General features: G+C 39.3%; 1 protein-coding gene across 6 annotated transcripts in view; it reads right to left on the reverse strand.

Annotated features, from left to right (window-relative positions):
* Positions 1 to 710: 710 nt before the first annotated feature.
* The window catches only part of ATG10 (autophagy related 10), an 86,937-nt gene continuing 62,450 nt past the window's right edge, over positions 711 to 25,197 (reverse strand). For 5 of the 6 annotated variants that reach the window (XM_030003672.1, XM_030003670.1, XM_030003673.2 and 2 more), the window contains 3 exons: positions 8,051 to 8,148; positions 7,656 to 7,775; positions 711 to 7,266 (listed from right to left, as the gene is read on the reverse strand). In XM_030003672.1, coding sequence (XP_029859532.1) covers positions 7,664 to 7,775; positions 8,051 to 8,148 — 210 coding nt within the window. In that variant the 3' untranslated portion in view covers positions 711 to 7,266; positions 7,656 to 7,663. Of the gene's footprint in view, positions 7,267 to 7,385; positions 7,545 to 7,655; positions 7,776 to 8,050; positions 8,149 to 25,197 lie in introns of all 6 variants that reach the window. The other variant, XR_003921804.2, reaches the window with a different exon arrangement.

Below are 25,197 nucleotides of genomic sequence, written 5' to 3' on the forward strand. Positions count from 1 at the left end.
CAAAAACAGGTTTCGCTGCAGCCCTTTCCCAGCTTTATGGGGGAACTCTGGAAAACCGGTTGTCTGCAATTCCAGAATTAAGACTCCCTCTGCTGGAACCTGACTTAATTAAATTGAGGCCTTAACTCTTTGACTAATCTTGGATACAGCATAAATACACAGTACCTGTAGCAGGCTTCACTCAGCTAGCATGTCGGAGCACAAGTGAAGAGGCTGGGTGGACCGTGCCATCAGCTATCACCACGGCTCCCAGGGGTACCCCACTGTCATTTTTATTTTCACTGTGCTTTCTGGTTTCCTAGCCCTTCTGTTTTCTTGGCTAATGGAGAGTTAACTGCTAATAATTTTTTTTTTCCATGCAACCATATGCATGTTCTGGATATGTTCTCCTTTCACCCAAAATGTTATGCGGATGGGTTTTGAGGATCTTCTACATCTGCCCAGTATTTCTTACAGCTTCACTGAATTAAAGCTACTGTTTATGCAACCCACTAATTTCATTTCAAATGCTATTGTATGCCCAGAAATCCCAGATATGTCCTTACCATGTCTGCTGTGGCTCTGTCAATGCTTCTGTGAAACCTCGAATAGATGAGCAGTAATCAGAGGTAGCACACAGTAGAGATGCCTGCATATTCTACTACAAAGTCTGAAATCCAACCTTCATCTAGGAGCAGAACAATGTAAGTAGACAGCCAGGTTTGAAAGCATTGGCCACCATCAGTACAGCTATTTACTAATACTATGCATCAAACCAACTGCAGGTACACATGTAAGAGAAATCAGATACAAAATTACATGCAAAACAGCTAGAACATGAATTTTTTTCAGGTGATCCTTAATTACAGTAAGACTGGAAGCTACTGCATGAGCAAACCTGAACATTGAACTCTGACTCACAGCTTGCAGATCTGACAGCAGTTCCTGGTGGAAGAGACACATCCCAGTCAGCTAGTTTAATCTAGAAATCATGGTCTTATGCATGCAAATGTTATCCTACACAACGGCTGGTGTTAGGATTCCAGCTCAATTTCCACAGTAGATACATTGCTTCAACTGAAAAAATTAGCAGCTTTGGGTTTGTTATTCCAGCAAGCTGTTTGTTTTGATATTTTGATTTGCTTTTCCTGCGTAGAAAAAATTATTAGTAGGGCTGCCAGTAATACTCCTTTGAAAAAAAAAAACAGGATTTTACTGCAGCCAGCGAAGACAACTATTGAAGTCCTCGCAGTTCAAAATCTTTTCAAATTCTAAAGTCAGTCTGGCGGTAAAGGAGATGATGTAAATGGAGCTAGACCAGTTTCCAGAAGTAGGGCATTGTCATGAGGTAATCTTGCCACTAGATGTTGCTATCAGTACAATAAAGGGAAAAGCTGAACCGTAAAAGGTGTAAGCCAAAAAGTTGTTTATGTGGACTTTTAACAAAGGAAATCTTCAAAATGGGAAATTTAGATTTTTACTGATTCAGTGAGTTCCTGTTAGGACAATGGGACACTTACTGTGTTGTTGCCTTTGCGTACCTAAAGGGTGGCTAAATGCCACACACAAGTATAAGAACTTACGGAGTAAATCCACCTGAAATCTTGTTACATCGAAAACATGGAAGAGAAGAACAGAGGTACTTATTAGTCCATCAAGCATGTGTACATTTGGCAGGCTTGGTTGAATTAGGGGCTTTTTTTTTTGTTTTAACTTGCTTTTCTAAAACTTCTTGCCACATAGCAGAAGTGAGACTGCTTTTAAGATGAAGGGACAGTAACAGATACCAGGAGTAGGAGAATGCACAGAACTGGGAGCGGGACAAGTAAAGCTCAAAGTTATTAAAGCTAGTTGCACATTTTGAGTGGCATTTTATTATTTGTTTTACAAGCATGTTTAGCACATGACATCTAGTCAACATTTGGGCACCAGGATTCTTCTAGCAAATGTGTCTGTGGATTCTGTCAGGGCCCAGGAATAATTTGTGTTATCTGGACACTGTAGAAAGAAGTCAAAGGAAGATGAACCAAGCCAAACCTCATCCCCAAGTCACTATTGGAGGGGGTTTAAGCCCAATGAAGAGGCGTTGAAGCTATGTGTCATACAACCCAAATCCACCATAACAGAGGGGAATCCACAGAGATCAGAGAAGACGTGAACTTGTGCAATAGATACGGCAGTCCATGTTTCTACTTCATTAGCAAAGCATATTAGTAGATATTAAAGCACATGGCTAAACATACGAAGCTAACAATACCTCATGGCTGGATGCAGGAGAATGAACCTTACAAATCCTGGAGAAACAACCAGCGCTTGGCAGAGTGAGGCCTGGCTGGAATCCACCAGAATTCAGTTCAGGATTTTTATTTGGATCAAGTGCAAAGGAAAGAAGGATTAGTTCAGTTCCACAGTGTGCCAAATCTTTTTCAACCTATGCCCAGCCTGTGTTCTCCCCTGCTGTGGGCTCTACCTGCCCCTCAAAGTGGAGTGGCATCAACTACGGCACTTGCTCAGTGGAAGCAAAAATCATTAAGACTGGCCTCTGCATTTTAAGGTGATGTATTCCAAAAGAGACAGACCCAACATGAGGGATTGCTTCTGTTGATACAGATGACTGCTGGTGAAAATCTGCTTACTGGGATTCTTCTCTATCTATAGCCTAATCCTGTGCAGCAACAAAGGTGGGGACAGGAAGCACCTGAATAGTATCTCCCTCCATCTGTCCTCTGCTGATGAGGCTAATAGCGCATGGCTGCTGAACCCAGCAGCGCACAGAGAAGCAGGCAGCCTAATCCCTTTAGACAGGGCTACCTCTCCCAGCGTGCTGTACTAACAACGTTACTGAAAAATAATACTACAGCAAAACATGTTTTCTAACAAACAGGCTTGAGGAAAAAGAAAGTGTTCGAGGTGAGGCTCTGTAAACCCATTCTCTTTTCAAACACAGCAGTGAACTCCTCTCTCGCCTTGAGTTGAAATTCATCTTCAGTAGGTGACAGTTACAACAAGCTCTCAAGTGGTGAAGTGAAAGCTTCCTTGTGGTGCAGGGTTTTTTAAGACTCTAACAAAATCCAGGACATAAAGATAACAGGTGTGATACATTCCTAATTCTTCCTGAGCAGGCAATACATGGTTAGTTTTGCAGCTATGAACTTCAGGCATACATTTTTTTTATTCTAGATGGTAAGAACTTATTGCTAAGAAATGCTCTAAACTCTTTGAAACATTTTTAAAAGCCTACATGTTACTAAAAATATGCACAGATATTCATACATACACTGTTCTCTAGAAGAGAGTATTTTGGAGGAAATAATTGTAACTTCACAGTTCAGAGGAAAAAAGCAATCATTTTTCGTTTATGCTGTAACTGAAATGCTGTGCAATACAAATATAGATGTCCAAACAAACTCATTAAATCATCGTCATAGCAAATGGCCAAAAAAAAAAGTTATTGAGAAAGTTTTGCTGAAATTCATGGAGTCGCAACAAGAATTGATATTGATTAGTTCATTATATTCAGCTCTAATTAACTAGCTCAACATTTAGTGTTGTGAAAACAAGCATGCAATTTGACTGAAGGAATGTTTCTTGTAGTAACCAAAACCAACCAACTACAAACCTTCTGGCAGACCAGATGGGGGTTAAATTCTAACCTGATCATGCTGACACAAATGAGGGATTATGTAGGTAGCAATTGCATTCCAAAGAAAAGCATATTTTTGGCTTAGTTCAACATATAAAATTCATTTTTCTTGCTGATTCTTGTAACCAAGGGCAGGTATGAGTCAGTTCTCTTAAAAAGAAGTCCCCAGAAGCAATGGTCCTCAATATGCCTTCCCAGATTAGCAAGGATAGAACAACTGAGCAAATTTACAGAACTGTTTGGAACTGGAAATTTTCTTTTGGTAAACTGCAGGATTTCAGATAATGTATGTAGCCAAAACCCAAGTTCAGATCTAAGGATCTTCAATAGATTCAGTAATAAAATTACAAAATAGTGCTGCAATTAATTTGATTCTGAAATAAAATAGCATTTTTGTACATAAACATTCTGTATAAAATATCCTCTAAGTCATTGAGGCACAGATGTAAATGGGAAATTAGATGCCTACCTCCCACTTACGCCATTAGAAAGCAGATATCTAAACAGGATTATATCTCTGCTTGATCCCAAATATTTATGTTATCCTGTATTTGTTTCTCAGTCTATTTGTACTAACCAAGCTGAATTTTTGTCTAGTGGTATTCTGGACAAATTTCAGGGAACTGTTGATACTGATGATGACACTGCTCTGTTGCTCTGTTGTTTATGGTGTTAAGAATTGTAGCAGGGCAGGGTAACTGTCAGCTTGCTTATCCATTTCTTGCTCCCCATTACCACCATCGTGTCTCAGTAACTGTGGGAACAGGGTCAAGGCACTGAAGAGGAATTTGGAGGGGCATTATCAGCAGGAAGGAAGCAAGACAGAGACAGCTTCAGAAACTGGGAACAACTTGTGTGTCCAGCCAAGTGAACGTATGGTTATAAGATATCCAGGAGGTAGAGGGATTGCTGGGAGAGGATGTCTAGGAATTACTGTGACTGTCAGGACACTGACAAAGCAGTATCCCGCTGTGTGCAGCCATCCATTACACAAGTGCCTAGGGTAGTCTCTGACAGAGAAAATCTTAAGTCTACTACAGTGTGCAGTGCCCTGTCCAAATAATACTTGCTTTTGTTTACAAATGATAAATTAAGGTAGAAATTAACGGGTGTTGAGACTTCCTCCATGTAAAAGAAAAATATTTATTTCTATCTACATAGAAATTCCACTTTTCTTCAATTCTTGAAAAAAAGAAGAGAAGATTAAGGTGCAATGGAAGGCTGAGAGAGTGGACAAAGTGACTGCAGTATATTCTCCCAGACTTATTTCATATTTGTTTTCTCTTGTAATTACAATCTGTAAGTTACACCATCCAATGTATAGTGTCACATGGATGAGATGCTAACATTCAGAGTAGAGCAATGACACTTCATAGACTTGCAGTAAGAATTCTTGCCTACAGTGAAGAAACCCAAGTGGCCAAATCCCATCATGAAGAATACTGTTGTACTGCAGTTTCTGCTTCCAAGACAGAAACAGGAAGAGCTGGTCTCCAAGAAATGCCTATGAAACGATGCTTATAAATTTTGCACAGCGGCAGCTTAGCAGTTGAGTACTGAAAATAATACTCAATGTTGTTCCAGGCTCCCTTCTTCTCCTTTATCAAGGAACAGCTCTTGTTCAGTATAAGAGAACACTAAAACTAGTATTTCAGCTATAAGTTACTCCAAATCCACTCTGTATTCAGGATTGCATTCTGTTATTTATATTGTTTAAAAGTGGAATTTCTTCTGTATGTTCGACCCTCAGTGCAGTACCAAGTAATATCTGTGATGCTTGGGGAAAATGAGCGTAACTGATCCTCAGATACGCTGATGCAGCATTCAGTGCTGATGGTTCATAGGGAGCAACTCCATCAATCCTTTCCACTTCCCTGATCCTAAGGTCAGCAGGAGCCAATTCAGACCTTGCTTTAAATAAAGGTACCTGAGGCCAGTTCTAAGTTATACCAAGAATACAGGTCCCAAGGGCTAGCCAGCACAGTGTGTGTGTGTGCCAATACGCTGGATAGACACAGGAGAAGCTGACATAGAGCTGCTTACCAATGCCGGGCAGCTGAGAAGGGCCAATTGCTTTTACCCCTCTGTTTCCCTGTATCACAAATGAAGATCATAGAGCAGGGATGAACTGCTCTTAAAACTGCTGTTATCTGGTTTTTTGTTTTTCCTCCTGTGTAAGTCTCCCTTAAATTTGAAAATGGGCTATGGATGCAATTATCAAGCATATGTTACCAGAAGCGTTAAAAAAGGCAATGTAGCTGCTGGCATGGTACATGAATGGAAGACCGTATTTTATAAATCTTACATGGAAAAATGGCTTTTCAGGCTGTTATGATCCAGAATGAGATAAATTATGTGCTTTCATTATTAATTCCAAATGGCTGGCAAAAGAATTCTGCACCAATGGAATTTTAAAAGACTGCACTGTATTTCAATCCACCAATAACATATGATACAAGTTAAAAATATGCAACCAATCAAAATATCTGAAACCCCAGAATCTGAAACCCAATGCATTTCACATTTCCAGCTCTGATGTGGCATACGTTGGACTCTGTATGCAAGTGACATATTGCTGAACATATAAAGTAAAATCTGTAATTCCATCTCAACTGCTCAGGACTTGTGGTCTGTTTTATACTACAAACAAAATGTGATTGGGAAAGAATCCAAAATTACTTGTATGGAAGTTACTTCTAATCTGGTTTTCACTGATTGCACCACCATGCAATTCCTACTTGCCCAAAAATCAACAGCTGTCAGGAGAGGCTTGCATAAAGGCTGCAGGATAGGGACTAAACCTGTGAACAACTACTAGTACAATGAGAAGTACTAATTGACTGCAACAGTAACTCCCACAGGGTATGGCAAAGCTTCCTTTGGAGGCAGCGAAGCACAGAAAAGCCAGATGTTCTCATACGATAGCATTAGGCACCTTGAACTCTAGAACTGTACATGCTTAGTTAGATGTAGACTGTACGTACTCTGTTTGTCTACAGTCCTGATCCTGTTTGTTCCCTGAAGCATGAAGTACACAAAATATTCTCAGAAAAGTATTATTCAGTCCTGGGATTAGGATATTCTGTGTGTGGTATGGAACACAAGGGTGGTCCATGCAACAGGCTGTGGTGGAGAAGGTGGTCCCTAGACAAAGTAGTCTCAGCCTGTACACTGACTGCCACAAGCTTAAACCACATCCTACAAGTATTTCGCTGTACATATCCTCACAGATGGTGCACATTTTCTAGAGACGTGATTTTTAGTAGATAAGTTTAGCAGATCCAAACCCAGCATCTCAACTCTGTATCACGAAACCATAGGTTTGTGCATTTGTGTGCAGTCTTACTAAGGCCATAACCACAGTAAAACAGAGGCAGGAGATAAGTGACTTCAGGGGGTCAATGCAGTCACAAGGGAGTTCAGGTCTTGGTGGTGCTTGAGAGTTGTTGTTGCAACTGCAGCCAACTCTTAGGTCTTCCACTATAACTAAGCAAGTTCTTGCCAGAGAAAGAGCCATGAACAGTCATCTTTCCACACAGCATTGTTTACCAGTCAGGAAGGATTCCTTTGTTTGATTTCATCCCTAGGAAAGTCTGCAGTAGCTTTACTACAGCTAACCATCATCTGTCCTTCAGCTCAGAGGTCTGAAATGGCGACATCAAACAGAAAAAAGAGATGAAATTAAAATCATTGTAGCAGAATTATGCTAGATCACACCACCAACCATATGCTGGAGGGACCACCATAAAATGCTTTTACACACCTGAGAAAGATCCCAGGAGATCAGGGACCTTCTGACAGTCATGAAGGGTGTCAACAACGTGCCAAGCACATCTCTCTCAGTGCAAATTTTCATTGCAAATTAAGTAAAGCAGTAAGGCAGCCATGTAAGTAAAATATCGAAAGGTGAGTCCTAAATGAACTGAACCAAGAGCTCCAAATAAGAAGATAATGTTTTTGCCAGTTACCCATCTGATCTTTTTAATTTCATAGGAGGATAGGCGAGAAAAAAGGTGATTTCATTTTCTCTTACCTTTCAACTCAATCAGCGTTTGTATTCTGCTCAGGTGCTAGTTTTGCGTAACTCAGGGGCAGATTTAGACCCACAACTGGGCCTACAGAACTGAGCCACAATATAATGTAATTTGTGTGTCTAGCGGAAAAAAAAACCATAAAAAAGCACCATAAAGATATTATCCCAACCATTTCTGAATTGCAGACACACTTGACAATCATAAAATAACTTCAGACAGGGCTCTGCCTTCGCTTTATCTACAGCAAATGTATTTTAACTTTCAGCCTTTAGGTGACAATACAGAATCTTACTCTATCTGGGCCAAGGAAGTTATTTTGACCATTTCCACTTTCCAGCTGATTTACTTTATCTGCATTGCATAAAGCCTTGCAAGGCACAGTAGTGTTTGTTACCTGTCATGTTTCCGTGAACTGGTCAGTATTGAAGACATGAATTCACTAGTCCGGCAGGGGTGCAGAACAAAAAATGGCTGCCCAAGTAAGGGGTGCTCCTAAGAGAGAATATCAGTTGTTTATTATGCAAGAAGAAAACAGACAAGACACCATATCCATTTGAAAAAGGCAAAGCAGGGTCCATTTAATCCTTGATGCAACTTTTCTCGTTTCAGAATCTAACCCACTTTGCTCTTCTACGGATAGTCATTGAAAAATTAATATTTGAGACCATATTCTCCTATCTTAAAAGGGGAAATAAGATCACTCACTCTGGCTATGCCACCATGTTAGTTAAAATGTAATGGTTTGCAAAAGTAACTCAAGTTACTGTATCAGCATTACCTACAAGTAAGCAAAGCTACTGTGTAAACAAGGATCTGATCAAATGTAATACCTAAAACAAATGCACTCCATGGAAAAGCTCTTTAACAACCCTGACCCCTTATGCTTGTATCTTCTCAAACTGGTGCTGGGAAGTAAACACTGTTTAATTTGGAGCCTGTGAGGGGGAGCAAGAAGGAAGAAGGAAGAGCCCTCAAAGTGGCTTTAACTTCCACTAGGTGGCATATCCTCATTTTAGGCTATTCTACAGAAAAATGCCCTAAACCAGTTGTTCTTCAAGAAGCCCAGTCAAAACCGTCCTGAGGAAAAAAAGAAAATCATTTAGTGACAGTTAAGTTTGCAGTCAGACACAGTCCCTACGACACGGTAAGACTCTGCCTGTTCCTCTCCACCTTCACACTGCACACGGTGCTGCCGAAAACTCAATCCAACGCTCCATAAAGCTTTCACTTTCATCTCCAGCCGGCACTTGAACAGAATACGTGTTCTGACTTAATCAGGCTTGCACTCAGTGCAAAGCCATAACAGTGATCTCATCAGCTCTTACACGGGTGATACCACAAGATCAGCATATCTGACTGTCTCACACACCATGCCCTAGGGAATTGATTTTCCTTTAATGCTGCTGAGGTCACCGCTAGTACTTCTGCACCAAAATAAACAAATCCTACCTCATCCCCATGCGCAATAAGGGGCGCAACAGCACAGCAGGGAATGGCTAGAAAGGGTTTCCAGACAAGAAAGATGTCAAATATGAAACACCATGACAGCCTGTTTACAGCTGAGCAGACCGTGCGTAGATGCTGCTAAGCCCAGGACTCTCCGGAGCTGAGAAGCACACAACGCAAGGCAGCGAGGTGGGGAGAAGCAGGCATGGACCACGATGGACAAAACTGCAGGATCACCACCTCTGCACGGCGTTCCCCGTTCAGCCCTGTGAGCCTGGTCCACTGCGCTATGCTAGTCACCAGAGCCTCGGCAGAGACTGGCTATGAAGATTAACGTGAGGAGTGTTTTTTCCTGCGTAAAGACCCTTTTCCTTAGGTGTGCTTCTTGCAGTGGCTCTGTTTCTCGAAGGCAAAGAAGAAGAAACACTAAATATATGCTCCGACACAGATTTCCCTTGTCCAAGCTGATATGGGTATAGCCAGACTCCCCTAATAATTCTGTGATGGCATTATATCTTAGCATGTAGTAAACTGCCTGCACTGAAGAGAAGATGTTCATAGAATAAGTCTCCCTGCTACACAGTAAAACCTCCTCCTCCAACCCCTTGCCTAGAAACAAAGAACAAATCCTTGTCTGTCATGTTCAGCAAACAGGACATGTTCCTTATTATTAAATATTAAACAGGGTCTCTTAGAGCTGAAGAACACTTGGTTCTTACGCTGAAAATGTACTCATGAGGATCAATTATTTTGTGTCTAAGACAATTTTAAAAAACTTCCAGAAGCCTCAGAACATACAAAAAATAATGTTCAGAAAGCTTTGTTTTACACTGCAATGCAAACAGATAACTTGCGCAAGAATGCTACCATCTGCTGTTGGTAAAAGTGAACTGATGCTGTTTTCCATTGAGAAAAAGTGGTAGTTTGAATTAAAAATCCTTTCTAACTATCTGCTAGTTTAAATCAGCTTAGGTCTCCAAATAATTCTAGAAAATACATAGATTGTGCCAATGGTATTCCTCAAAGATAGCAAAAAAAAAGGTAGTTAAGAATAATTACAAAACTATTAAGCAAAGAAAAGTAGATTGGGCAGCAATTTCAGCCAACTCCCTTATACAAAGAAAGAGTGTAAAGACGTAGCACACGCTCCCAAAAAGAAGAGAGAGGATAATCTGGGCTTTAAGTGACTTAGCACTCTGCACAAGGCATAAAGATAATTCCCAAAGCTGAATATTCAGCCTGAAGTCATGCCCAGCCTCCTGTCACCTGGTGTTTGATTCTATCCTGCACTTCTTGCTTCAGCAAACCACCAGTGAGGGACAAGTGGAGGCCAGACTTGATTTTTTAAAACAGCTTATTAACTTTACATTGTACACCTTTCTTCTTTTTATCCTTCCTGTTCCTACAACATGAAAGAGTGACACTGAAAAAATTCCCAAACTCTAACAATTAGATGTCTGTATGAAAAAGCAGAGTGCATTGCTACTCAGTTTTTCAAAAGGATAACATCCTTGGCCCCACCATTTTTGGCATCAATCTGTGTCTTATGAACATGTGATAGAGGTGAAGTCTGTTCACACTCCAAATTCCCTGCAATCTCTCCTCCATTCTTCTTGAATGGGTAGAAAGGCTCTTTCTTCCCCTCCGGATTCAGCAGATGTAAAGGGAGAGGTTTTTGCTACAGGAGCCAGCCATCAGCTTCTGGGTTGATATGAAGGCTCTGAGGATGCTTGGTCTTGGTTATTCAAACCTTCTTCCTAGCTTGTTTCCTTGTTCTTCAAATTATCAAGGGTTGCTTCATACATATCCTGAAGTAACAGCTGTGCCAGGGTGGTGTAAATCTCACTATAATCCACAGAATTTTGAACGGCAACAATGAAATGACCCAGAGGTTTAGTTAAACTCATGCTGCTCCTTGGCTAGGCTCTGAGAATGGCATGTGCACTAAAGCTGCAGGTCTGCACATTCAAGAAGAGTTGCTTTGGTTTCCATTTAGCAGGGTATTTTTGAAAACTGAACACTGTCCCCTATTGGTTTAACACTAATCCAGGAAACTGAAGCTCATTATTACACAGATCCTTCAGCACCGAAAGTTCACAGGCATGATGTCATGCGAAAAAGCTGTGTCCAAAGTCGGAATTTTTCAGTAAGCTTGCTGCGTGTATCTTTCTTACCCTAAACAAAAAGCATGAAACTGCAAGAAAGCCATGCTGTTTATTCAAAACCTGAAAGACAGGAGTATGTCACACACTGGTAGGAAAACACAGAAGCACAAGAGATTAAGAGAAATCCTGACCCAAGACCCGTTAAGCAGGAGCCTCTAAAAAGGGAAAAGGCCGAGGCAGGGAAGAAGAGCTGTTGAGCATCAGGGAAAATGATCTGAGAGCATCAGATGTGATTCAGTCAAATCCTGAATTCCAAATCCTGTATATAATGGCATCCCCAGGAGGCTTTAATGTATACTCAAGGTTAAATCACTGACACAGCAGCTCTGAGGAGGAAGTACCAGAAAGCTGCCAATAAAAATGCAAGAGTTATCAAAGCCCTGAATTATTTCAGAATTGGTAATGGGCTACAGAGCCTTTTCACTGCCAGGTCACCAGTTCCGATTTGGCCCGGGCTGGCAGTAGCTAAAACTCATTACTCTACAATGGCGGTATCTGTCAGGTTTCACACAGTCTAAATGCCATTTAGTGCCCTTGCTGGTAGTCACTACAGATGAGTCCAGAACTGAAGATGGTGGTTTATCTTGTCCTCGCAGGGGGCAGTCCCTGTAGGTCAGCTCTGAAGTCAGGAAAAGTAGGGAACTCACACTTCTGTGCACGGCATGCCCTAACAGAGGGCTGTGCATCTGCACTACAATGAATCCCAAGTCCTTCTCAAACACTATCAGGTGTGAGAATGAATGAAAGTTTGTGCTGCATCAGCTTCATCAGCATATTTACTACCTGCTGCAGTCATCTGGTGGAATGATGATATCCCACATGCAGTGAAATGTACCCTGAGTAAAATATTAGGGCAGCAATACTAGCCTTCAGCTAGCCTGATCCAAGAGACAGTTACATGAAAAATATAAAGTCCTACTGGGACTTTGTGCACAAAAAAAAAAAAAAAACACTTTAAATAATGTAAAAGAGTTTTCCGACTTGTAGTTTACAATTAATCTTTTTCCAATCGGTCATATAGCCCTGCATTTTAGAGAGTAATGTGTGAGAGTTTCAAGTCAATTCTCATAATTACTCGCTGGCATTGTACAGCAAGAACCCATTTGTGGGTTGCCCACAACTCTTCTGACAGTAGTATGCTGCCACACAGTTTATTTGAAATCAACAACATTATTTTCTTGTATCTATCTATGATCTTGTGTCTATCTACCTATGAGGCTGATTCATAACACTGCACAGCACTGTACATTGGAGTCTATCATACATCTGCATATCCCTTTGAGTCTGACCCAACTTCCATGGGAAATAAAATTTTTACAGGCAGCAACTAGCTCCATTGAATTTGAAAGCTTAAAATGTTGCTTCATTTATCTTCTGTAGAAAGGCCTCTTTACTAGGTGACTTCAAGAAAGACTTGTAAGGATGTTCTGTACCCATTTCTGTAGCTGCTACCTCAACTCCTCCCACACAAAACCATGCAAGAGATAGATGGATGAAAGATGTGAAATGTTTCATTGGGTAGTTTGAAAATGAATGTAATTTTGTTTAGGAATGCTACACAAGATCGAATGTGACTGAGCACTGGCAGCACAACAGCTTAGTATTCATTAGCTGCGCAACTATAACCACCCACACACAGGTGCTGAGCTGCCTCAGTTGTGAGGTTAAACTGGTAAGCTTAAACCTCTTCCACCAAGGTTTATGTTAGACAGTGTGCCTGAGCCCTTGGCAACAACAAAAAATGAATGCTACAGGCTCCCGGAGGACTGGGAAACACTTCAGTTGAGCAGCAGCGTTTTCTACATGGTGTAAGAAAGCCTCGTCCCACAAAGTCCATCAGGGATGTGAAGGCTTGATCAACCATCCTTCACCTGTCCTGTCATCATTTACTAATGAAACTCGACTGTCCCTCACAGGGTCATCAAGTGTCAAGACATAAAAAACTAACTTCATCCCCTCTCCTGTGCAGTGCCTACAGTACAGTGAAATGTTAAGACATGAATCTGAGCAGTGGCAAAGATTGGGTAGTTCCTAAGTGCAAGTATAATTAAGCCTAAAACTTCTGTCAGATTGGATTATGTCATCAAGCAGTGCGTATAGGAAATACTATCCATGTCAGATTTAAACTAAAAATAAACATTACTTCAGGTAACGGGTAATTGCCTGTAGGTATCTGTACAGTGCTCTGCTCTTCTCTTCCCCAGCCAGCAGGTATTTTGTTGTCAGTACATCTCCTGTAATAGCACCATTTATTTTCTCTGTCATAACTAGAGCTTTTCCAGTAGTAGTGGCTTCTATTTTCTCCAGTGCTACATTAAACTGCCTTCAAGCATCCATCATAACATTCATGGTCTCTCAATTTATGATAGTGCAAGGGATTTGTGCCCAAAACTGCCTCTTCCCCGAACCAGTTTGCATGATGTTGCTTTGCAAAAATAAATTCATGGAGGGGTGTCAAAATTTTCATGTAGGATACTACCACCAAACACCACAGTCAGGACTAATTCTTTTCAGACATTTTCCCAGCAGTGTTCAGAATCCCAGTCATCAGGTCAGAAAAAGAAGGCAGGATTAATAAAGCATGTCCCCCATAATCTTTTTCATTTAGGGAAATAGAAATAGTGATGCAGTGAATACAGAAGTTGAATGCTCTTCCCTTTTCACCAATTTTTGACCATACTTACTGAAACAAATGCCTGTTTTAAGTAAAAATCCTTCACTCAAGATTATGATACTGTAAGTATTTTATGTTCTTGAATTCAGCCTATCTTCTTTTTCATTCCTTATCTTTATATAAATCAATAATAACTTACTTGTTAGTAAAATCTAACTCTACTCATTCAGAAAGAAAGGAATAAAATGTCACTCTTCAGATTGACTGTGTGTCCCACAACCAGAACAGTAAGTGTGCACAGGTGGAACTTAAACTGTGTTGAACTTGAGGTCAAAGGGATTACTTTATGCTTAAATTACACATGTGCTCAGGTTCAGGTGTAAAAAGTAACATTTTCATGAATGACGGCTAGGGAGACTTTAAGCCTGAGCACTGAAGCCAGATGAGTATATGCATGTCATGTTTACAAGGACCAGTAATGGTGCTTGCAAAGGCAACAGGACAGCAACAGCTGTCACAAGAAATATGTTGCAAACTTCTCTCTCTCCCCTTCTCCTCACAGCAGATTCTCCTCTAATAATGGAATTACTACAACAGAAACTCTATTACTATGGAATCACTATGTTGCAGATGCAACATTAAGGAACTGTAATTACACAGGGAACTTTTATCATCCTGATAGAAGTTGTAGATCATAGTAATAAAGCTGTTGTTAGGATACTAATTGTATAGGGCTTCTCTATCCTACTGACATAGGTTGGAACATTTCTATTAATGCAGCCATTTCATAAAAATAATGTTTTCATAATAGCATTGGTATTGGTTACAGAGAAATTTCAGACAGGGCAAAACAGCTGTTGAAAGAAATGTGCTTGCTGTAATAGCCATCAACTCCAAAAAAGCCTAGAAAAAGTCATCAACTCCAAAAAAGCCATTTATCCTAGTGGGCATGGGATACAGTTTATTATCTGGGACAGATAACATATTTATAGTCACCTTGATTTCAATTTACAAGCAGAAGCCAAGTCCTCCTCCTGATATAACTGAGGAAAGTTTCTATAACTTTGCCATAAAACCCAGAGAAGCACTCCCACTGCTAAGCCCGTTGAAGATGAAACAACCTACTTCTGTCTGTAACGGGTGCTGAAGAATGACTATGAAAGCGCAACTACCACTGTTCTCCTGCATTTTCTTAGACAATCAAAATAAATCTGTAATGGTACTGAGCAAGGGAAAACTTGAAGGTACCCTGATGAGACAAAGAAGTGCAAACGAGACCAAAAAAGCAAATTTCTGTCATTACTGAACCTCTTTTTGGAGGAGAACACTGCAGAGGGATTTTGATTTACACTCAAGTTCTTTGCAGACAAGCAGTTGCAATTGCCCTTATGATTTAATGTATCTGCTCCCCGTGTATTTCAAAAGACATACCAACTAACTTTAGTGACAAGTTTTTATTAATACTTTTACTACAACTAACCCCGCACAGCCAACTAAGCTGGATCCTATCCTTCTTTCATCGAATATGAAGTCCAAGCTGGAGAGGCAATTAATCAAATGGCTAAGTTTTTCTAAGGAAAATTAATTGCTTTGTCAGATCCTACAACACAAACATGTGAGGACACTTAATGCAGCCAGAATTTCTTTAAGAGGAACCACACGTACTACTTTGTACCTGCTGTTTCAAATCCATCATGGCCACAAAGGTGGAAATGCAGGTTCTGAAGAAAGAAATACTTCATGGCACAAACTGCTCTTTTTGTAAAGGGCTTAAAACCCTGCTAATGTCATTAAGCCTGGCTGATCACAGCCTGAATGCTGCCTCCTGACTACAGCTTGCAATAAAACCATCTTTTCCTTCGGATAGAGCTCTGGCCCCCATGTTCCATGCACACATCAATTCTATATTGCTAACTTATTGCTACTTACGTTGACAGCTGCAGATTCTGCTGAATGTGACAGCTGAATATGTCTATAGCTTGATGCCACAAAAACATTGATCTCACTTTTCCATTTTTAAAGCTATCAGAACTATCAGGGTGCATCCAAAACAGGAACAATACCTCTATCCACTATCTTTGAAGACAGCTTTACTTCTCTTGTATAATGCACAGTGCAACATAACAAGTCACAGACAAAGCCTGTTTGCCAGAAATCAAGTGTTTTCAAGGGTGGCAGATGGAAATGGGTTTAAATCAGAAGTTTTACTTTAGTTTACTCTACATCTTTAAGCCCTTCCTATTTTAGGTGTATTCAAAAGATAACTATATTCTCCATATAGTGATTTCTATAACTAGGAGAATGATAACAACAGAGAAGACTGCCATAAGACCTGATGTGCGTATGCGCTTTTTGTGCAGAGCTAACTTATTATTGTAATACTTCATACTACAGAATACAAAATATAGTAACTAGATGACCAAGACCTATTTCATATTTCATCCCCAAAATCTGCCTGATTCTAGAATGTTTCCAGTTTTGAGGGGTGGTGATCCTTTTCTACAATTTATAATTTTACTATTTTCTGAAAAGCTATTGAATAGCTAACACAGGATCGTTGAAAGGCACACCTAAGAGGTAATGCAGGACAAGCACAACATTAATCAAGAACAGCTGACACTGCTGATATATACTTATATATTTATACATTTTTATATATATAGAATAAGGTTTGAATTATTAATTTTAAGAACAAGAGGAATCAAAGCACTAGGTGACGCTCAGACAAAACTCTGTTTTTAAAGCTTAAACTTCTCACAAACATGTAACTTGCATTTAGGATTCTTTAAGAAAACTTTATAGTTAAAAATTGGCAGGTCCATAGTTATATTGTCAAGAAATGGCATCTCAGCCATTTTCCTAAGAAAATAAACAGATGATTCTTCTTCCATGCTTGCCAAAATAAGATTAATTCAGTTGTCACCATTTTATGTAGCATATAGTCTTAATTAATTACTATTTAAAATCTGTTCTTAAGAGATTCATCTAAGGTGCAAAACTGAAAGATCCAACAAGCTGTGGAAGTATGGAAAAGATACTGGAGACAGATTTCCTACCCTGAATAAAAAATGGTAAGTTAAGAAAAAAAAATCCATACTGGCATTTGACAAATGTGCCCCGAAAGGGTTCATTTTATAATCCCAGGAATTCCCAGACAAAAAGATATTGGGAAGAGAGATTTCATAAGACTTTTGAGTTTGAAACACTGTAGCCAGCAAATGGGATGGCATATATTTCCACCTCCTCTTTACAGTTTATTGAGAAGGTAGTATGACTGATAACTTTAACAGTCAGAAGACAGACAATTACCACAAGGTAATGAATGGAAAGCAAGTTTCTGCTGCAGCAGAGCAGCAGAACACTAATTTAACTATATCAAATATAAGGAGGCAATGATGTGTCCATAGAACTATGACTCAACCCTCACTTTGAGCTCAGGCCAAGGGAAGACTTCCTTTGTTCCTCATCTCTCCCTAAAGCAGCAGATGTCTGTGCTCTCCTCCTCCAGTCAAAGCATCTTGTATTACCTATCATTTGAAATAACATTTGTTGGACCAAGTATTCTGAATCACTATTGAAACAGAGTATCAAATGTTCTTGCACAGACACAGTAGGACTGTCAATATTCAAGGTAATTCTCCTAATGATGGACTCAATATAATGCTACAAATTTTGTACTACCTAAAGTCAGTTCTGTCACAAGTTTGCCCAAGGTACTTACGGATCTCTAAATGCAGCATCGTTGAGTCAGAGGTTTGAACAGGGACTAACAACCACCAGAACAGCAAATGCTGGCACGACAAAGGTAGGCAACCGAAAACGCCAAAAGGACACTGAAACTGTCTCCTGCAAGGCTAAAGTTCCCACCTCAGGACTGCAGCTACATGCTTTGATGAAACTGGTATCTGGAATTTAGAAAAGACTTTGATCACATCAGTGTCTCGGTCAACACAGGACTGAAATGCCGACCTCTCTTGTGAAAGCAAAGAGCTACAGCATATGGAAGCTCGAACCCACCATTTCTATAGGAGCCATAGCTCCCACTCTGCAGGGGATTTTGGGTGGTCTCTCTCCTTATTGTTGAATCAGGCTGCTATGCAGTCAGAAACACAATACACAAAAAGAGGAGCCAAAAAGGGGCTCTGGTTGACTTTCAACTTCAAGGGCTTTCAGCTGTTTCTGTGAGCCTTGGAATTGTATACAGCTTCAGATACAACTCTGACTATATGGAGTAAATTAATCTCCTTGGATGAGTTCACTTTCTTTTTTGAACCCCAGATTGCCTTAAAATTTAAGTCCCTGACTAGATTGGACCAATGGTCCACCTAGCAATGCATTCTGTCTCCAACAGCAGCAGTTGGAAAGGCTATCTGGGGAGAACATGAGCCTAGCCTCTTTCTGTGGTTCACTCCCCTTGTACTGCTCCAGCATATCTGCTTTGTTAAGGATGATGGAGGACACATTCCTGCCTGGTAATTTTGCATCCATTTATGGACAAGTGGTCTCATGAATTTGTCTAAATGCTTTTGAGCTGCTGATACCATCTGCCTCCACAACTTGAGAGCACAGGTGCTTAGGTATAAAATGCTTTCTGCTAGCATGGATACCTAACTTTCATTTAAATGGCACTTACAATGCTTTTTTTATTTAAAAAAAAAAAAATCTGCCAAAGGGCTTGACCAAAAGCCCTTGCTGCAGAAAACAAAAAGGGAAATTGTTATAAAGTTTTCAATGCCTTGTGACCATACCAGTTGCCTTTCAAACAGAGCTGAATGTGTCATATATGATATCCACATCTTTCATATTGTGCAATCAATGTTGTTGTATATTTTAGAATTTTTTACAAAAACATTCAATAAGAGGAAATGTTCAGTAATCAGCTTCATTCCAGTAGTGAATTGTCAGAAATCATGGCAGGGGGAAGACAGAAGAACAACCCACCTCAGCCTACAAGGAGAAATGCCAGACCAGGTAGGTAACATGCTATTACAATGTCTTCCGCAAAATCTCTGCTTGGGAAGCTCTGTGGAAGCAAAGCCACTGCTAGATAAATTATCTGTAAGTGCAATGTGTAGCACCGAAACAGTTTTTCTACAGAAGTAGCAAAGAATCGAGAGAATCAATACTATTACACTGTAATTAATTCAATTAATTACATATCTGTGTGGAAAGTATTATTGAATCTTCATTTCAGAGTAACTGATCAACTCAAGTAACAATAGTACCAGGACTTGAAAGTCTATCCTGATTTCTTACCCAGAAATTGGCAGGATCGTCCTAGTGCTTATTATCTCTACATGTAAATTACCCATTAAGCCTCTGTATTTATTCTACATCATTTAGTATTAGTCCACTATTTTTTCCTCCTGTGAAATTAGTCAGACTAGGTTTATGCCCATTAAGTCTTACTGGGAAAAGCATGATTAAACTGTAGGGTAGCTATACATTATTGATTAATGCTTAGTTTTAAAAAACCTACTTGCTAGCTTGTACAATACTACCACTTGGTTTAAACTACAGAAGTTCAATACATCACAGAAAATTTTAGTTGGAAATAAATACCCACCAAGCTTTCCCATTCTTAGATTTTCCCCTGTGAAACAGCTTTCCAGTCTATCCTGGTAAGTCACCCTTTCCTCAGGAAGTTGTACTAATAATTTTCCAAAAATATTAGCAGGGGATCCATAGCAACTGTTGATATGACCCAAAATGATTTAAGAACGATCTTAGCAACCTTCTGTTAAGATAACTGTATACACCCTCCCCCACTTAGCAAAAACCCACAATATGGCAAGAAAGATTTGTATGTCTAAGAATAGCTACCTACACACATTTTTCAAGATGACTGAGCCATAATGATTTAAATCCTCCCTACCACAGTTTCAGCAAGATGTGCCTCTACAACAGTGTATCAATGTGTTTTGTTCAGAGTTTTGAATCTTTCTGCTTTTTTAAATCACACCATTAACATCCCTGACATTTTAGAAATAAAGTTTATTGATTTTTCTGTTACCACTGTTATAAATTAAGTGATGTAATGGACAGGATTATTGAAGTACTATAAAGAATACATCTTCCAGATTCTTAACTACGTATTGAAAAAAAGCAGACTCTGGATTAATATAGAAATAGTGCAGTTCTGTGCTGTTATTTGGGTAGTTTAGGTTTGGTTGACTACTTTTTGTATGACAGAATGGACATATAACAGAGATGATACTACTACCTGCTAAGTATCAAATGACAGAAGAAAAACACCTCATTCCGATGAAATTGAGAAATAAATGTTGAGAAAAAAACAGACACAGACTATTCTGAAACTTACGATCAGTACTTTGTGAGACAGAGTTGCTAACTCATCCATTTTTGTAGTGGAAGTGCTATTAGTAAATGGAAACAGCTTTATTCATTGTAGATGAGGACTCAAAAAAGGGTTGAATAGTCTGCACCTGAAAATGCATGAACAGTGCAGAAGGAAACCAGCAGAATCACCTTCAGTCCTAACTTGACTAGCATTGGTATCAACTGTCCACAGCTTTTTATTTTAAGGGTTATATAAGGTGAGCCTTTAAGCTAAGACTTGAAGCACTGTGGAGGATCTTTTAATAGAGCACCACATAGACAACAATGATCTCCCATATTTAAGAATTTATTCAAGGTTATAGAACAGCAGGAACACACTAAAGGAGAAATAAACTTTGAAGAAATGTGGATTTGCAGAGATCACTATTCATAAGTTAGACCATTAGGTTTATCTTTTCTGCAGTGCCACAAAGGAGAGGCTCATGAAAAAGTTTTATGAGAAGACACAGTGACAGACTAACACAATCAATGTGACCACAGGAAACTTCTCATTCTTAAGAATCCTGAAGGTTTTTTCACAATTCTGGAAGCAGAATTTCAGACTGGCAGATCTGAGTTAATATAATCCTGAGGCTTAGATTTGCACTGTCCTCACAAACTGTCACATTTACAGTTGGTATGAGAATGCTCTGAATGTCTTTTTCTGGAGAGACAGCAAAGTGCTAAACAAGCAAAATGCTGATTTATTGTTGGCAAATCCAGAACCAAGGTATCACACATGACACATGTCCACTCCCACAGCTGGGGGGAATGTTCTGCACACATACCTCTATGTCAGATTTTGGTAATAGAAGTAACTGCATCTGAACAGTTTTGGTTACAAAGGGCAGGAGAGGAGGGATGTATGGATACATGTGCTCTGTAACTTCTATAATCCTTCAGAGGCCTGACTCACAGTTTAGTTTTTTAGACTATTTCTGCAGAACCTTCAAGTCACCAAGGTTTCATTCTTGTTTTACTGGGCAGTTTTTCAACTGTTGAGCCTCCTGTAATAATGCCATTTGATTTCTATCCTTGGATGTTTCATTTTACATTCCAACCTCACAAAGCACTGATTAAGCCTTAGCACATATACTTCATTGTGTTTATGACTTTGTTTTCTCAGGGGAAGGTCAGGCTTTATGACAATAACACACTGTTAAAAACAAAATTTTTGGTGGTACTTGGTACTGACTGTGATCAGGTTCATCCATCAGGTTTTAAAATTATCTTGCTAGTTTGATTCCACACAGGAAAAAAATAACTAAGACATGGACTTGCACAAGTGACAAGAATCAAAAATGGACTTGGGCACATATGTTCAACGGCTTGTATCTAAAATTCGTGAAGTTATTACTCAGTTTCATTGCAGCCTTACAAATGCGTGTTTCTCAGAGTCTTGTCTCCACCCACAGGAAAAAAAACCCCACATTTCTGTCACTGAGCATGTGCATAAACAACTGCATCTTGAAAAGATGATTAGTTTATAGCCTATGCCCCAGTATGAGTCCCAGAGTATGTCTGTGACAGCAATGCAGGTGGCCCGTAGGCATTCATGCAGCATGCCTACCAAAGCAGGTCTCGCACAAACCACATCAAAAAGAAAGACGAGTAGGTAGTTATACCTCCCTTTACTCTACAAGCAAGTAGAGAACTCACCTGAGACACAAGAAACCTAGATTGAAATTTCTTTTCTGCTTGATTTAGAGTAAATCTCTTAACTTCCTAGGAGAGCAGTTCACCATTGACCTACATGGTATTCTGAGGCGGGAATGCTTTACTTTCCCCTGTTGAAGTTGTTCTACTTTGTACACATTTTTACAAATACCCATCAGGGCAAAGAAAGGATGAAAAATGAGCAGTGCATTCACTCATTTTCCAATCCAGTAAATATTCTACTGTTTTTAAACAACTTTCAGAAGGTGCCTGGAAAATATACGGGTCTCCATTTATCTTCTAATAGCTGAGTGTATACATCACCAATCCAGTACCAGGTCATACTCTCTGGAGAAACCAATGACTCAAAGGGATGTGGAGACTATACTATTATCTTGGTCCTTGATGCAGGTACTTCAAAATAGGTTTGAAGCACTTAGCCACAGCAGGATGAAAATTCATGCACTGCCAATGCCTATCCCATACCCATTCTAACAAAAAAGGGCTTCAGTCTTGTAGACTGTCATCTCAGCAACTTTTCATAGACAATCAGTTATGTTATAGCTGGAAAAAAGTAAACATGGATCAGTAAGACAGCTGAGCATCTCTGTTCATTTTTTTTATTTGTATTTTTAAATAGTTCAATTATTATTTGAAATTTTGGCCATTAGACATACATTAAAATTTTCAAAGCAGCTTTACTGCTGTATGCAATAATGCATATAGCTTATATGGAAGTGTGTATATAGTATTTAGTGAAGTTATTATGCTCTTATATCTTCACGATGACCAGGCCATAATTTTGAAAAGCAGGCTTCTAAAAATTAGAGGAAAAAATTTTATATTCTCAGGTACTTATGGGCTCTGTATTTCCAAATTCTGCAGCAAGGACCTAATACCATGTAGTCTGAAGACAGAAGTTCTGGCTATAACCATATAGTTAACTTCTGCTGCTTCACATCTCCCAGTCACGTTGGGAGAGATTTCCAAAAAGATAAAACGTAAAATGTAGCCTTTACAGATTAACTAAACTTTAGTTATTCTGGTTTTTTAAATTCCTGGTTGTTAAATCATGCACTACCATGTGGTAAAATATGTTCACCTTTATAATCAGGAAGATTTCTCCCCCTTTGTTTCACTTCTATTCTCTACTCTCTGTTCTTTGTTTGTCAACCTTTTTCCTATTCTTGTGGGTTTTTTTCTTTTCAAATTGCCTCATCATTTAGCATTTGACCATGGCACTTTTGGACTGCTGCCAACTTAACTATGCCTCTGGTATATTATACCTGGATACTAATGTGGTGGATCTGCTGTTCAATTACACAAAGAAGGACCATTATGTTTGAGCTGTTTTACACAATGCCACTATGTACTTACCTAAAACTGTACTGGACTTCTCTGATGAATATCAGAGTATATGTGAGAGAAATATCTGTCTTTCTTGCCACCATCCATTAACACAATGACTTACTTCATCATTCTTTTGTCTAGACTTTTCTTCCCATTTACCGTAACTTTCTTTTAGCTGGATACATTTGCCCGAGTTTTTGGAGAATGTGTCTTGTCTTTGTTTTCCACTATTAATTGAAATCTCTCCAGGACCCTTAGTGTTATTTTTACATTCATCCTATTTGCAACTTCTCTCAGTCTGACATACATGTCTTTTTCTCCCCCTGCTCTTTTCCAAACATGTAGATCTCTTATTTGCTTTTAAGGCTGATATATAACTGCCTTAGTAAGTACTTTTAAAAAGCAATGCAGTCAGGAAAAACACCAGGGCTGGCTGCCTGAGGAGCCCAGAAGGTTACCCAGCATGGTGGTATGGGGGGTGCGGGGCTGATTCCATCCTAAGTCAAGCTGAACAGCAAAATCCAGCTGAGGAAAGCTCTGTCTGCAGTTCAGGAAAAGCTACAAAGACTTGGAAGGGAGCTTCTTGTAAAGAGTACATTTCTAGCATCCATTAATTTGAAAAGGTGAAGAGACATTCTTTTGTGTAGAATGTGTAGAGAGAAATAACTAATACAGGATATCCTCAAAAGCACTCGCCAAGTTACAAATAAACTATTCAGGACACAGGCATGCAATGTCTGCAATTCCATTTCTGACTCTTTCCAAAAAGAAGCTAAAATCACCTTTGGCAATGGTTCTGAAATGCAACAGTAATCCATAAATACTCTTTACTTTTCCTGTCACTGCAGAATTAAGCTACTTCCAGCTCACACAGATCTTACCAGGTGTGCTAAATTGATGTCATTATAAGCCATCAGGAAATACCCACAGAGACCTGTAGCAACATTTAGAACTTTTGTTAAACAGCTGTGTGTTATAATTGATTTGTATTATTTAAAACAGCTAAAGCAAGTTATCGCCGGATGTAGAAAAGGGATGACTGAAGACTCCAGGGAGATTTAACTCAGAAGAAAGCCAATCATAGGAACTTCATTTGAGCATTTTAAGGTTATTACTAGAGGAAGTGCAATTAAATCATCACCATTTATCAATTATCATTATAAAATACTACGCAACCTTATCATGTTAATTTATTTATGAGAAGGTAACCAGTTGACTTCTGCTTTTTGCAAGAAAAAATCATCTAGTCAGTAAAAATATTTGAAGATGTTTTCTCTGAAAATGCGCATGACTTTCCACAATAATCAAAAGTAACTAAAAAAGTTCAAATTTTACCTAAAATTTGGTTTTGGCAATTCTTTGCAGCTTAGGCAATGTCTCAGTTCCTGATCTTAGATATATTTTACCATAGAAAGTATAAGCCAAAATATAGTTGTATCAAAAATGTGCACAGGCATGGCACCCACATTTCATAAAATACATAGAATATGAGTCCCAAATGATTAGTGTAATATCCTGGATCTGGGAGAAAAAAAGGCAGTATGACTTCCTTTTCCTAATCTTCCAACTATTGAATCAAAGTGTAAAATCAGCAGCTAGTTAAAAGTTAAGTAACATTATGAATGGACAGTGCTAAATTCAATTTTTCTTTCCAATGGTGGATTGCTTGTAGAATTTAAAATTTGTATCTGTTTTGGAGCAAAATCCTAAAGCTTTTCTTTCTGCTATCCATGTGTACTGAGAGTTCAAGCCTGATTCGGTGAGTGTGCCCAATGACTTGCATTATACGATCTGTGTCCCTGCAGGCAAAGCCTAACCCACATAACAAAATGGGTCAGCAGAAAAGCAGAAAATGAAGAGAAAACTCTGTGTTTCAATTCAGAACCCTGATTCATTTGAGGGGGAAAAACACTCTTTTTCTTGTAGACATAACTCTTGCTTTGATCTGAGGCTTGCAGGCTAGTGCTTACA

The sequence above is a fragment of the Aquila chrysaetos genome, chromosome Z (assembly GCF_900496995.4).
Source record: "Aquila chrysaetos chrysaetos chromosome Z, bAquChr1.4, whole genome shotgun sequence".
Classification (NCBI taxonomy): domain Eukaryota; kingdom Metazoa; phylum Chordata; class Aves; order Accipitriformes; family Accipitridae; genus Aquila; species Aquila chrysaetos.